Source organism: Gavialis gangeticus, unplaced genomic scaffold (genome assembly GCF_001723915.1).
Source record: "Gavialis gangeticus isolate Ggan-Ray unplaced genomic scaffold, GavGan_comp1, whole genome shotgun sequence".
NCBI classification, from domain to species: Eukaryota; Metazoa; Chordata; order Crocodylia; family Gavialidae; genus Gavialis; species Gavialis gangeticus.
Genome location: NW_017728993.1, coordinates 57,865,057 through 57,879,746, shown reverse-complemented (window position 1 = coordinate 57,879,746; position 14,690 = coordinate 57,865,057). Strand labels below are relative to the sequence as shown.

The window sequence follows — 14,690 nt, the reverse complement described above, 5'->3', positions numbered from 1 at the left end:
TGGCCGCTGCCGCTGGCTTCTGCGGGCGGTCGCCTCTTGCCCCCCACCCCGCTGATGCCCACTAATTGTGCCCCCCCAGTCTCGGGAGGCACCAGTCATTCATGGATCAGAATGAAAATGATATATAGAGTCAGGAACCATGTCATCTATGTTGTGGCTGGTCACTAAGCATAGAACCAGCATTGCTACCACCTGGTTACAAATCTACTTAAAAACCTGCCCCTTTGAGCCTTTTATAGCTGTGCATACCAAGACATAGCAGTGGGTTATATTTGGCACCTCGTGTTCATGTCTGTAAACTACAGAAACACAACTACGGTTACTCACGTTTTCATGGTTTTGTGCACTTCTGAACATGCTTAAATGCATATGCTGTTGCAGACAATCTTAGAAATTGAAAGACTGTGTGTCTGTAAATACACCTATATTTAATAAGGCACACAGCAAAACATGTCAGCTGAAAGCATGAGAGCCTGATTCCTTTAAGCCACTCACGGGGATGCCTGAGTGGTAATAGACTATTTATTTCTGGTATATTAGGTTGAGACATAACAGCTTTAAATAGGTTGGGCATTGGGGAGTTCATAGGAACACAAAACAACATCCTCAGCCCTGGATACATTATTTTCCTCTTGGTCCACATCGTATCTTACAGCATCTGTTTGTAATGATCATAAGCAGCAGCCTTTTCAAGTGTGAAAAAAATTATAACTAGATTCCCCCTCCCCCCCCAGCCAGTCCTTGGCAGTGATTACACGGTTACAATACAAGCACATTTATTATTATTGCTATCATTTACAGATATTTACATGCCTCAAACAGCACAGTGTATCCAAGTAGTCCAGTCAGGGGTTGGTTCTGTGCAGTCCCCCACCTGAAGGGCATGAAGGGCAGAATTAGCGATCCATAGACAATGTGTTAGAGGAGGAGGCCAGGAGCATTCCTCCTCAGCAATAGTACCTGATAACTCAGTTCTGGCCCACAGGCAAGAAAGAGCTTCTGTCATCATCCTCCCACCTGGGAACAATTAAAGTTATTTCCTGGTGGGGTCTGGCTTTCTTTCTCAATCCTTGTAAGGGGAAAATGGAGGCTTGTCTTCATCTGTCATGGCCTCTTTTTCTCTCCCTCTCTATTGAGGAGGCATTTTTCTCTTGTGGAGGCAAATTGTTAGCAGTTTTCACTGTTTCCTTAATGGAAACTCTGCACAGAGTGGTCAAGTTAATCTGAGGTTCACCATGAACTTTCCTTTCTTTTAACCCTTTTTTTCTTTAATGGTTTATTCCTGTTGATTCCTGATGTTCTTGTGATCATTTGCTCTATTCTTATCAAGAGTTGCACTCATTACGAAGAGTTATCAGTCTAAGCCTGTTTTTCTGTTGTGCAGCTCATGCAGCTTTGCTCTCAAGATAAACACATGGAACTATAGTAAAATGGCCTGAAGGATCCCACTGTACCTTTGGGAATAGACGGAGTCACTTTAGTGCCCTTCTTCCATATATTTCCAGTTTGGTATAATATGCCATCCCACAGGATCTTAATTCTTGAGTACAGCAAAAGAGCAGAAACATAAAGGTGAAACAAAGGAATACAGAGGTTAGAGCAATATGCATCCACTATAGTGTTGGCTTTCATTCTTGGGCTACTGATATTGTGCAGGAGGTAGTACATGTCTTGCAGCATCAGATCCCCTTGCTCTCTTCTAGTAGATGGCAGTGATTCCAAGAGGCTCTGCAGTGCTTTCCAGCTTCACTTTAGAGCCAAGAAGTAGTCAGTCATGGCAGAGAGAGGAAATAAATGAAAGCCCCTCTTCAGTGAGGTGGGTTGATAGTTGTCTGAGCAGAGCAATGCACAGCCAACTAAGGGACTCAAGTTCTGAACTCAACCTGGAACCTTTAACTTCTGGTGCAGGGGAGAAGAAGACTGGAGCTCTTCTAAGTGTTGTGTGCTCTTTCTTCCCACTGAGTGGCTGGGTAAAGAACTGCTGCAGATTGTTCATCCTTTCTGTCACAAAGCAGAGACAGAGAAGTGTTGGGGCAGCTGTAATGAGAAAGGCTCCGTGTGTACATCTGCAAAATGTGAAAGAGGAACATGGGCAGAGAGGCTCCCTAGAGTGACAGTACAGCACTGAAAAAAATTACTAGCTGGCAGTACGTGCACCAGATGAAGGGACTGTTGCTTACAAGATGCAACTCCACAAAGTACACAGTTGGGAGGAAAGGAGCTAGGATCATTTTACCAGGTTGTTTCCTCACACCCTATTTATGAGGCAGCATTGCTTGGAGGTACCTGATAAATTTGTCCCCCTCTTTAGCTAGTGGAAGGGACAGAAAGTGCTTTGGCTATTATCTTACTGCTCCAGAATCCTCTAGCTGTTGCAATAGGTAAGTGTCTGATACATCTTGCCTAGTTTCCTAGCTGCTGCAAGGAGGAAGAGAGGAAGTAGGTTTCCCACAATCTCTTTCTTCTCCCTGCTGAATGACTCCAGTGGAATCTCTCTTTTATTCCATTAACAGCTTTCCCAAGAACCGTAAAATTGACAAAATTCCTGACATTTACACTGCTGCCCACCAGTTTCTGAAAGAGGAGTGGATCCCGCCTGCCCAGCTATCCAATAGAGCTCTAAGAAGCAATAGTGCACACATTCATGTTGCCTCTCTCCAGACTGGTTTGAATTCTGCTGGTTTACCTTCACAACCAGAAAGACAGAGATTCTAATATCAAGTTGACTTTGTGCATCTGCTTAATTAGGGGACCAAATTATGCCAACTAGTTAGTACTGGTTAGTACCAGTTGGCCTAATTTGTAGGGCTGTGTGAAATTTGGCTGCCAGTTTTGTTTCAACGCTGTTTTGATCCGTTTCAAGGTCAAAACAGCAAAATCAAAATGAACAGATGGAGTTGAAACAGCCTTAAAACAAAACGAGGCAAGTCGCAACATTTTGCTGTTTTGATGCTTTGCCCATAGGCTATAATGGGGAAAGTTTAAACAGCCTACAACTTTGTCATTTCTGGCCTGATGTGGATGACACTTGCAGGAATGGTAGCCCTGTCTGAGGGCATGAAGCCTGTCAAGTTTCAAGGACATAGGTGCACGGGGTTCGGGGAAACTGCACCCCAAAGTTTTGAAAGCAAAACTTGTGCCATGTGTACGTGTTAAGCCACAGTGGGGTCAAAACTGCAGGCATGCTAGCCCCTGTGGAGGCCACAAAGTCTGTTAAGTTTCAAGGAGCTCAGCTGTGTATTGAGCTGGTCCCTGAGTGAATCATGATTGATTGCGTAACACAGTAGCTAGCTAGGATAACGAGTTAATGAGCAAGAATTAACACCTAGGAAACCACAGACTAAGGAGAGGAAAGAATCAGTACAGAGCCGGAAACAGCTTCTGCCCAAAGACAGACACAGTCAGTTGCACAAGCACCCATGTCACGAGTTTTGCCTGTCAGCAGCTAGAGGTGCAGGGCCCCAGATCCCCCCTACACCTATCTCCTTAACAGCTGGCAGGCTTTGTGGCTGCATCAGGGCCTACCAGCACAGCCTGCAGTAGTTTCCCCACCCCCTGTGCCCCAAGACAGACATGGTTGCACAAGCAACCATGACATGAGTTTTGCCTGTCAGCAGCTAGAGGTGCAGGGCCCCAGAACCCAGACGCCCCTGCACCTATCTCCTTGACAGCTGGCAGGCTTTGTGGCCGCAACAGAGGCTAGCAGGCTTGCAGCTTTCACCCTGCTGTGCCTGAACACACAGTGTCACCCATGTCACAGCTGTTTCAAATTGAAACAAAACGCTGGTCGAAATGGAACACTGCCATTTCGCACAGCCCTAATTGGTACCTAATTAAGCAGACTCAAAGTCAACTTGATATTAGAGTCTTTTTCTGGTTGTGAAGTTAAACCAGCAGACTTCGAACCAGTCTGGAGAGGGGACTTGAGACATCAGCTTAATCAGGAAGCTACAACTGCTTAGTTGAGATTGCAGTTGCACATAAGAGCCTTGGGACATACATGTTATGAAAGCAGAAATACCAGGAATTATGAATACTACACATGCAGAACTGAGCAGTGGGAGGTTGCTGATGCACCCACTGATATCACTTATAGAGCTGTCTTTGGTTAATCTAGTATCTGATCCTGTGCTATTAATCCCAGAAATTGGCCAGGTCTGTATTTGCCACCAAATATCTCTGCTTTCACTAGAAAATTGTTGTATAAAGCATCAGGGAACATATCAATTATTCACCCAGCTGGAGTCAGCACAGCTACAAATAGTACTTTCTTCCCTCTGCCTCCCTTTTCTTTATTTTTCCCTTTCCCTTCCCCTTCCTTTCCTTTCCTTTTTTTAACAACAGACTGGTAAGATCATAATGTTGTCAGTACTTTAGTTTATAATTATCCTATAATAATACATATGTACCATATACTTTTGCATTTGAAATTTCATATTTGTAAATGGTGCCATATGGCAGGTATCTGGAAAGCAGCTTATATCAAGAAGTTGTACACTGGGACATCTTCTTAAGGAACGTATCTCTATAACAACATTGCAAAGTGCAATTCTGCTTTGAAAAGTCTCTCTCCAAAAATGACACTATGAGATTCCTTGTTTATAGTCTGTTGGTGAATTCCATGTGCAATGTGCTCAATTAAAAGTGTTGTATTTTGTAGTTGTAGCCTTGTAGATATCACCTGGGCTCTCAGTGTTCAGAACATTTTTTTTCTTCTTGTGCGTTTTTGCCAGTAATCAACAGTAACAAAGATTTTGGCCATGAAACGTGTCCCAAGCAATCCTTGTTCTAGTCCATTTCTTTCCAGGGCCTTTCACTGGTGAATTTAGATCTTGCCTACTCATCACTTTAACTGGTTTGTTTGTTTAAATTAAATCAGTGAAATCTGTGCAATCTCTACATATAGACTAGCCCTCATTAAATAAGTTTGCTAGTGAAGCATGAGCTATGATAGACTACAGTTCACAGTTCCTTAACTGAGCTGGTCTGGAGGGCAAACAGGTGCAAAAAAAGTGCTGTTTTGTCACTGAAGTCTGCAGATGCAGTTTTAAATCAACACAAAAGGAGTAGCACTGCCTTTTTCTTATCTAGTCACTTTTCAGAATAGGTCTACATTTTTGGGTACAGAGGAATGGGCATGAGATCCTCTGAAAGAAAAACAGGTTTGTGGCATATCAGTCAGTGGGTGATGGGTTCTCAGACCTTGCCCATCAGGGAGATCTTGGCAGAGAACTGAATTATATGACTGGACAGATGAATAAGGTGTAAACATTGTTTATAATTGCTCTCCTTACTCCCCTGCCCCTATTACAGGTAGGCAAATGTAGCTTTGATTGGGCTCTTTTCCTGTGCATTGGTGAAAACAAATTCTCTGGTTAGCAAGCAACTCCTTTTGAGAACAACCCCTGGTCTATACTGCTGTACACAGTTCACTCTCCTATTTATCTCTGCCTGGTTCAGCTCATTTTTGTGGCATTCAGCCCTGTGTCGGGAGATCGTCTATTTCAAGAAGCTTTATTTTATGCTGATACTTATTGCTCCCTGGCTTGTCTGCTGCCCTAAAAGAGGAGGAAGAATGAACCTCCAAAGCCTGGTTGACCAGGATCTGCACTGGCTTGCCTTCCCATCTGTGCCCCAGTTTCATGGGGTTCAGTGGGGAAGGCTGAGACCCCTCTAAGCAATCAGGAGAGAGAGATTGAAAGTAGTGTCCAAAGCAAAGTGCTTCTCTAGTGTGGGGAGAGGCTAATCCTGCTGATGGGGAGCCAGCCTCCTTGTGCAGGTGGGGGAGAAGGGGTCCTGCCCCCACCCCCCCTCCAGAGGAAAGAGGCTCATTCATTCATTGGAGGAGAATGGCTCCCCTTTCCCGATGCCATGCTTGGACTGGTGGCGGACAAGGTGTGTGGACTGGGTGAAGGCCTTGCTGCACTGGGGGCATCTGTAGGGCCTCTCGCCCGTGTGCACCCGTGCATGCTGGGTAAGCTGGGAGGCATGCCGGAAGGCCTTGCCACAGTCTGAGCACAGGTAGGTTTTCTCCCCGCTATGGATTTGCTGGTGCCGCTTGAGAGTGGAGGAGCGGGCGAAGGCCTGGCCACACTGGGCACAGGAAAAGGGACGCTCCCCAGTATGGATGCGCTGGTGGCGGATGAGGCGGGAGGACTGGGCAAAGGCCATGCCACACTCAGAGCACTTGAAAGGACGCTGGCCTGTGTGCAGCGTCTGGTGCTCAAAGAGATTGGAGGACTTGGTGAAGGCCTTGCCGCAGACAGAGCAGGAGAAGGGGCGCTCACCAGTGTGGACCCGCTGGTGCTCCACCATGCGACTGGCCACAGCGAACTCCTTGCCACAGTCAGGGCATGGGAAGGGTTTCTCACCCAGGTGGGTGCGCTGGTGGCGCAGCAGGGACAGTGGCTTGTTGAAGGTCTTGCCACAGTCTGGGCAGGGGAAGGGCTTGTCATTGCTGTGCATGTTGCGCTGGTGCTTGCGCAGGTCGGAAGAGCGCACAAAGGCCTTCTCACAGTCCAGGCACTGGTAGGGCTTCTCACCTGTGTGCGTGCGGATGTGCTTGCGGTAGTCTGAGGACCAGGTGTAGGCTTTGATGCAGAAGGGGCACTTGTAGGGGCGCTCACCTGTGTGCAGCCGCCGGTGCTGCTGCAGAGTGCCCTGGTGGGAGTAGGCCTTGCCACACAGCTCGCAGGCATATGGCTTGGCCCCACTGTGGGTATCGATGTGGCTCAGCAGGTTGCTGGATTTCTTAAAGGCCCGCCCACATTGCACACACTTGTAAGGCCGCTCATCTGCCTCGCTGCCTGTCACTTGGGTTGCTATCCGGATCCGCCTCACCGTAGCTGTCTTCAGGGCCCCGACACTGCCTGCCACCTCGCCCAGCTTTTTGGTGGCTTTCAGGGGCAGCCGCTTCACTGCTCTCCTGCCTTTCAGGGAAAGGTCTTTGCTGCCCCCCGGCTTGCTGGAGTCCACACCCAGGTTTCCTGGGAATGCCCCTGCCTCGGCTTTCCTGGGTGTGTAGGTCTGAACGTTTTCTGTGCCATTGCACAGGCTGTCCCCAGAAGGGTCAAAGTCACTGTCTAGGGTAACTACAGTATCCACGTAGTCTCCAGAGCTTGGCAGCCTCCTGCTGAAGTGCTGGATGCCTTTGCTCATTGGCCTGCTAGGCCACTTCTGGTACGGTGTCTCCTTACCAGTTTGCTCGCCATCCTCCTCACTCTGGGTGCAAAGACTGACCTTCATGTTCAGCTGCTTGGCCACGCCATTGGCATTGATGAGTGTGAAAGTCTCATAGAAGACTTCATCTTCCTTGCACAACAGGTCCTCTGGCATGTTTTCTCCAAGTGCAGAGCTGCTAGACACAAAATCTAGTCTTTCACAGTCCTCCTGCAAGCCATCCCCAAAATAGCCACTGAAGCTTTCCTCAGCTTCTTCATCCTCCTCACTACCTTCATCCTCATTTCCATGTGGCAGGTGCATGCTCCTCTTCCTGTCCTCATAGGATCCCTGAGCCAAACTGCTGCAAGGGTATTCCTCATCTGGTCTTTCAGAGCACTCTATACTTGTCATGGTCCACAGCTACTTCAGAATATCAACTTTCAGGATGCTTCAGCCTGAGGCTGCTCTCAAGATAAGTTACCTGCATTTTGAACAAGAGAGGAATGAACAGCAGGTAGGAATGTTTTCGAAGAAGAGCGAGCATCTAGGCATTATTGCTACACTGTCACTCAAGGGGACTAATTGGGCCTGGAGTTTACTGTGGTAGGCACTAAACAAAGAGGGGTGGCATTATGATTGCCCCAAGGAGTGGGTTAGAGCTGAAATTGGATAAAATGACAGACAAGCCACTTGCCAGGAGTTATCCTAGCTACACAGCTAGGTAGGATTTCTTAATTTCCTACTTATTATCTTCACTTTTTTCTTAGACATTGTCTACTCAGTGGACACACCTACACAATCATTAATGTGCTGTGGTTACTGAGCATTTAATTTACAACCTGTAATAACAGGCACTAACTGAATGCGCAGTAACTGGTGCTACGGCTTTTTTGAGACGCTACTGCGCAGTAGACTAATTCTGCGGCACATTTATGCATTAGCACAGCTTTTGCCATGACACACTAATCCACAGTAGAATTAGTCTGCGCATTTAACATCTCAGGTAGATGCACCCAGTGTTACTGACCTTGGTTTGAGTCAGGGCTTTGTTGCTTTAATTCTGAAGTTGGGCAAAAGGCAGGGCAGTGTGACTCCTTATAGCAGGGGTGGGCAAAATGTGGCCTGGGGGTCAGATGCGGCCCGCCAGGCCATTCTATCCAGCCTGCAGGGCCCCTAAAAAATTTAGAAAATTAACATTAATCTGCCCTGGGCTGCCTGTCATGCGGCCCTCAATGGCTTCCCGCAACTCAGTAAGCGGCCCTCTGCCCAAAATATTTGCCCGCCCCTGCCTTATAGACTACCTTGTTCAGAGACCCATGAGATATAAAAATAGGCTACAGCCTACTTTATCAGATGCTATGAATGGACATGCAGAGACCAGGGGTACTAATTAGAAAGGAAGAAGGTCATTTAAATAGAAATATTTATTTATTGCCCCTGCTCTCTGCAAGCCCATTCATGAAAGCTCATGTCTCTCTGAACAAGTTAGTCTTTAAGGTACCATATTGCCCTACCTTTTTCTTTCACATTTTATAGTTTAAGACCATTGCCTATTTTCTGTGTTTTTACAATATGTCTACCAGTATTTGCCTACTCTTTAAATATAGGAGCACCAGGAACTAAACTGCAGATGCTCTTAATTATGTTGCTGCATTATGATACTGAAAATCAAGCCACTATTACTCTTGCTTATCAAGGAGCTAACCTGGCAGACTGCGCGTTAAGGAACCACATCTTCTCTTTTTTGGAGAAGGTCTGACATGGGAGGACTAGGGATCAAACAGGAGTCTTCCTGTGTTATGGAGAGTCAGATACTGTGATGACAAGATACTGATGGGCTGCCTGCCAATTCCAATTTTTCTTTTACAAATAAAAACAGTAATTGGGCAAGAGATCAGAGCAGTGTGTCTTGGAACCTCAGGAGCTCTCAATTTGCCACTTTTGCATGCTAGAATTTCTCCTCCCCTGTCTTAGTGCAAAATGCAGGTGAAAAATGGACTGCAGAATAGGCTGTTCAAGCTGCCTGCCTACTTGAATTCTGTGGGGTTTTAATTACTCTGCAACCTGAATATGCAATGCCTCTAGCTCAGTGTTTCTCAATTGGGTGCCAAAGCATGCCAGGGTGGCTTGAGATCCTTTCAAGGGTGCTGCAGTGTCACGCAATGTTAACACTGCTAGGTGTGCAAACATGATTGACAAGACAAAGCCAACATTTTCAAGTAGAAATCCATAGTGTTCAAAACATGATGCTCTGTTGTGATCTTTTTGAGTCCATGGCAACAGAAGAATTGCTCTAGTATTTTTCTGTAGTCAAAAAAAAAGAGTGAAAACTAAGACCTGGCATTTTCCTACGGATGCCTCAAATCTATTGAGGGATGGCTCAAGTCTAAAAAAGGTCGAAAATGACTGCTGTAGCTGGAGGCAGAATCTGTAATGGAATAAGTTCCTGAGACACAAATTGTACACTGCTGCCGGGGAGGGTGTAAGGAAGGACTGAGGAACTCAGCCATTTGAGAATCTATGCTTTCATGAAGCTCGCAATTTATTTGCAAGAGATCATGCATATGATTTGGGACTCTGCAGTTAGAGCACCAGGTGCAATGGCACACAGCAGTGTTGAAATAGTGAGATATTAAGCCCCCAGTACTGTACAGTGATATTAAAAATATGGCTTGGCTGACGCAAATGAGCAATCTGTCCTGCCGGTGGCAAAAGTATACCTGAACTGTGGAGGAATGGCAAAGAAATGCTACTCCCCACTGACAGTGGCAAGTACAGAAAATTCCTCCTCTGAGATGCAAGCAACCCAAAGATGCTGATATTATTAAAGTGTCAACAAAAATAGCCCCCCTCACTTCTCTCTTTTGAATTTCAGTGCCCCAGAGTTTCCTCATTTACTGGGACTTTTTATAGTCAATTGGCAACAACTCCAGCAATTTTAATAGAGCTCCTTAAATCTCCACTACTTTCAGGGATCTGTGAAACTCTGGGCAATTCTGAACAAGTTCTATCAGTACCTATGATAAACTAGGCCAGGAGGGAGAACAGGTTGCTCAGGTCCCTGCATCCCCCAGGTGCAGGGGGATGGAAGAGAATAGAGACCTGCACAGAAACTTGAAGACGCTCATTTACAGAGTAAAGATGACCCTGCTGTCCTGATCCCCAGCAGCCTGGAAAAACAGATTGAGGCTCCAACACAATATGTGGACTGCCTGACTGCAGCAAGTACCAGATGCCAGGCCTGGAGGGCCCAGCTGCCTCCAGCCTGCCCCTCTTTGGGATTTTTTTTAAATAGCTCCCACTTCTCTCTCCCTATTGCTTTCAGGGCTTCCTCTCCCCCTTTCCCACTGAGCCCAGGTTTAGATGCAATGACTTACCTTGATATTTGAGTACAGGAGTATGGGCTGTCCCAGCCAGCTGGCCCCGTGGGGTTGACTGCTCCAGCTTACAAATGAGGAAAGGAAGGGAGTTTGGTGCATAGCAGCACTAGCAAATGTGCCTGTGTCTGTCTCACCCTTTTGTGTCCAGTCTAGCAGCTGCAGAGCCTCAGGAGGTGGGGCCTGTTCAATATACACAACCTTCCTGCCTGCATCACAGAGAGCAGCCTGGGAAATACAGCAGGGCTGCCCTGTCTCAGTGCCTGAGCTATTCTTCCAGTTTACTCTTCCTCCTCCCCTCATACATTCTAGGGATGGACAAGACCAAAGTAGCCTAATAGATCACCGCACTCTGAAAGCAGGATTGGTCCTTACAGGAGTAGCTGCACTCAGTTTGTCCACTATGAATTTTAAATGTGGTTTCCACTTCTGCTAGATTAGCCCACCCCCTGTCTGAAAGCTCTTCCTGATAATCAGCTTAGATGCTCCTATAATGATTTCATCCCATTTCTTTGTTATGCTTAGTTGCATTATACTAAATAATTTCTCTTCTTTCTTGATACATATTTTAGATATTGAAGCATCCCCGATTTGTTTGGTCATTGGCTATAGTATACCCCAGTACCTCCAGCCAGATCATTGCAGTGTGTGTTTCCAGATTTGTTTGTTTGTTTTTTGAGGGGGTTGATGTCCAATCCTATAGATCTGTATTTTCTCACTCCTCCTCCTTACTGCTTCTGTCACACATGCTACTTAGCTTTCTGTCTATTGCAGCAGCAAGCTTTTTCTCTTGTTTATAGGAATTAAATAGTTTTACCCTTTGTTTAAAAGCTCTGGAGCCTTCTGCTTCCAAAACTTTCCCTCTCTAAATATGCCACTTTGTACTCATTCCTTCCAGGGAGGAGAGACACTGTGACCACAGCTTCTTTTCAAGGGGTTAATGCCAGATAATACGGTTTGCCTTCAATCTAAATTATAGCCATGAAACTCCCTTCCATTCCTTGTTTCAAAAATACTTAACTTGCTCTCTAAAGAGGTCCACTGGTAGCACTGGATATGGGACTGGCTATGGATCCTGGTCCCTTTCACTTCCAAAACACAGATCAGATATGGCCCATTTTGGTATACATTGAAATTATATATCATCCAATGGATGTCCAGTGACCTTTCATTGCTTCAGTCCAGTTTTTAATGGTTATGTATCAGGTTGTCACTTTTCACAGCAGTTTTATTTTCCCTGGGGCAAACTCGTCCCTACAGGACATGACCTAAACCATAAAACAAAGAAACACATAAACAATAAATGGTTAAATCAAACCCTGTGGTCCTTTCCCAGATCCTGAGAAGGCAACCCTGGCTCTGTGCTGTCTCCTCTGCACCACAGCCTTCCTTCTCTTCCTCAACTCTCCTCTCTGGCAGTGTTTGACTTCCTCCAGGGCTAGCCACTCATCTCTATCAGCCGGCCCAGTCTTCCAAGGCAGGAAGCATAGCCCCTTCTGCCTGCAGTTGGGCTGCAGCCCCTGAGCCATGCACCCTGTTACAGGCCCTGAATTTTATTTTGAAACCCACTCTGGTAGGCCCACACTAATTCACCTTCTTGTTTGCAAGATCCTACAGATACTGATCTCCTTTTTTGTTCTGAGAAGAGGTCCCTCCAGGGAAACAAGTGGGTGGGACACAGAAGGAAGTTTACACCTAAGCAGCCTGCGCTTTACCTGTTCTCGTTAAGAGGTTTACCTCTCCAAAACTGAAGGACCTGGCACCTCTCACATGCGCTATGCTTTTTCAGATTGTCTTATAGCATAGAAAAGGGACTGTCAGATTTAGAAATAAGGAATGATGAGGTTTTCCATGCTCAGTCAGCACTTATTCCATTTACTTCCAGCAGGGACAACCACCCAGTGCTTCAGAGCAAAATGGAGCCTATCTTCCTAGCTTTACAGAGCACCAGCCAATTGTGTAATTGTATGTGTGAGAGACTGGGTGGAAAACCAGGCTGGTCAAAAATGGAAAGTAGGTTAATCAAAAGTTACAAAACAAAGCTGACTTTGATTCTAGTGTTTTGGTGAATGATTCCTATTTCAATCAAAAATTTCATCTGGACTTTTCAGATTTGGTTTTTATCCTATTTCCAATTCAAATAAAAGAAAAGCTTAAAATTTCACTCCTATTCATTTTTTTCAAAATTTTTTTCATTACTTTTTCGTGAAGGTTTTTATTTCCGGAAGTCCATTTTTTTTGGATAAAAACCTCCCCACCTTTTGAACAACTTTAAAAAGTCCCTCCCTGAATTAGCTTGTAATCAGTTTGAACCATGAAGTCTGGGATGGGATGACATTCATTGTTAACTTATTTTTGCAGTCCTTAATGTGCTATTATGAAATTAGGTAGCTCTTTAAAAATCTAGTGAAAGCACTGTCAATATGTACATGCGAACCTCGCCATCTGCAGGGGATACGTTCTTGTATCCCCTGTGAATGGTGAAATCTGTGAATAAGTTCATGAATGCAGTGCCTCTGGCAGCTGGGGGGCAGTGTGGCTCCGGCAGGAGCGTGGCAGTGGGAGCCCGGTGGTGGCAAGCGCGGAGCTCCCAGTTAAGTGTATAAAGTGTATTTAAAATGCAGGTTCAGCATTTGTGAATATTTGAAACCACGAATGCTGAACCCACGAATAGCGAGGGTTTCCTGTATACTGGATTTTTAATGGACTTTGTGCTTACAATTCTTCCTTTTAGGTATTTTATACTTCATAAACAAATTGCTTATTACTGTGTCATAAATCATACCTGTAATTCAGTGATTCTCAATCTGGGTGTCAGGACCCAGCCCACTGCCTAGCCCTCTGCAAGCACAGTAATAAGTAGTTTTTGAAATAAGATCCTGCTCAATTCACAAAAATTATGGAGGGGTGCCTTGGGTCAAACAAGTTTGAGAACCACTGTTGTTGCATACATCATTTCAAAGTCATTATGAAATCATTTGTAAAGAAATAAATTTGGGGAGGAAAAAGGAGTTAATCCTAACAGAGATGGTTGCAGAGGGCATGGAAAAGGCCTGGGGATTTGGGAGAGGACTATTTAGGGACAGAGTCTATGGGAGGGGTGTGTTATGAAATCCAGTGGTAGCTGGATGTGGGAGTACAGGAAAATTGTCCTTGTGCCTTGAATGGGAAACTAGGGGACCTGTAGAAGTCTGAGTGTAGACAGGAAGAGGAATTAAGAGAGGTGATTTATAAAAGGAGGGCATGTGGGACCTGGCAGTAGCTAAGCACAGAGGGACAAGCTTGCATTCCATTTCACCACAGCACTGGGGCCAATCCCACATGAACCCATGCACGCCGTCAGGCACTTTGCATGTATGGATGCATATACTCATCCCCATGCAAAAACACCACCATATATACACTTCCTTGTACACAGGCTGTGAAAACACACACACAAGCACCAGCTCTCTCAAGCTGCCAATCTCCCTGCCAATCAGCAAGGTTTAACTTTCTGCTGGAGCTCTGGTCCCCTCTGCACTGGAGTTTGAATTCCAGCACCTAGGCAAGCAAAATAATTTAATAACTGCAGGCCAATGACAGGTCCAGCACACAACACATGTTCATGTCAGGAGAGATGAGGTTTAGAAAGACACAAAAGTGTTTTTTAATCACAAATGTAACTTTTATTCTGGCTAAAGAGTCAAGAGATTATTAACAGGTTTCCTTTCATCACAGTGCTGTGGGAGTGTTCAGTACACTTGCTGCTCTGCAGTGCTTGTGTTCTTGGCAGCTGTACCCCAAGGAAGTGTTTTTTTTACGTACTAAAATAAAGATACGGTCTTCTAACATTGCTGATAGTTTGTTCAGGCCCAAGCACTTGTAGTGAACATGCAGGGCCACACAGGCCAGCGAAGGCCATTCATCAGCCCTCAGCTTATTCCATGTCCACTCCCATCCACTCTCCTGCCAGCAGAACTAGAATAGGAGGTAACTCCTTACGGATCCAGAAGAGGAAGCAGTACGCAGCATGATTTCTTTCTCTTGCCGCTGCTGGTCCACCTCTAGCACTGGGGTCCTAAAGATCCAGATAATGGTTCTGTAATAGATATCCTATGTTATTGCTGCCTTCTCATCTCCTGCATCTGCATGAATATTTCCTACCCTATATAT

At 45.6% G+C, this 14,690-nt stretch overlaps 1 protein-coding gene across 5 annotated transcripts in view; it reads right to left on the bottom strand.

Annotated features, from left to right (window-relative positions):
• Positions 1–14,690, bottom strand: part of LOC109286943 (zinc finger protein 648-like) — a 21,203-nt gene that overhangs the window by 2,190 nt on the left and 4,323 nt on the right. For 2 of the 5 annotated variants that reach the window (XR_002094720.1, XR_002094721.1), the window contains exon 1: positions 10,539–10,740. Coding sequence is in view for 2 of the 5 variants with exons in the window: in XM_019501762.1 (XP_019357307.1) it covers positions 5,833–7,572 (1,740 nt within the window). In the remaining 3 variants the exon portion in view is untranslated. Of the gene's footprint in view, positions 1–4,315; positions 7,643–10,538; positions 10,741–14,690 lie in introns of those variants that run through there. The other 3 variants (XM_019501762.1, XR_002094719.1, XM_019501763.1) reach the window with 3 other exon arrangements.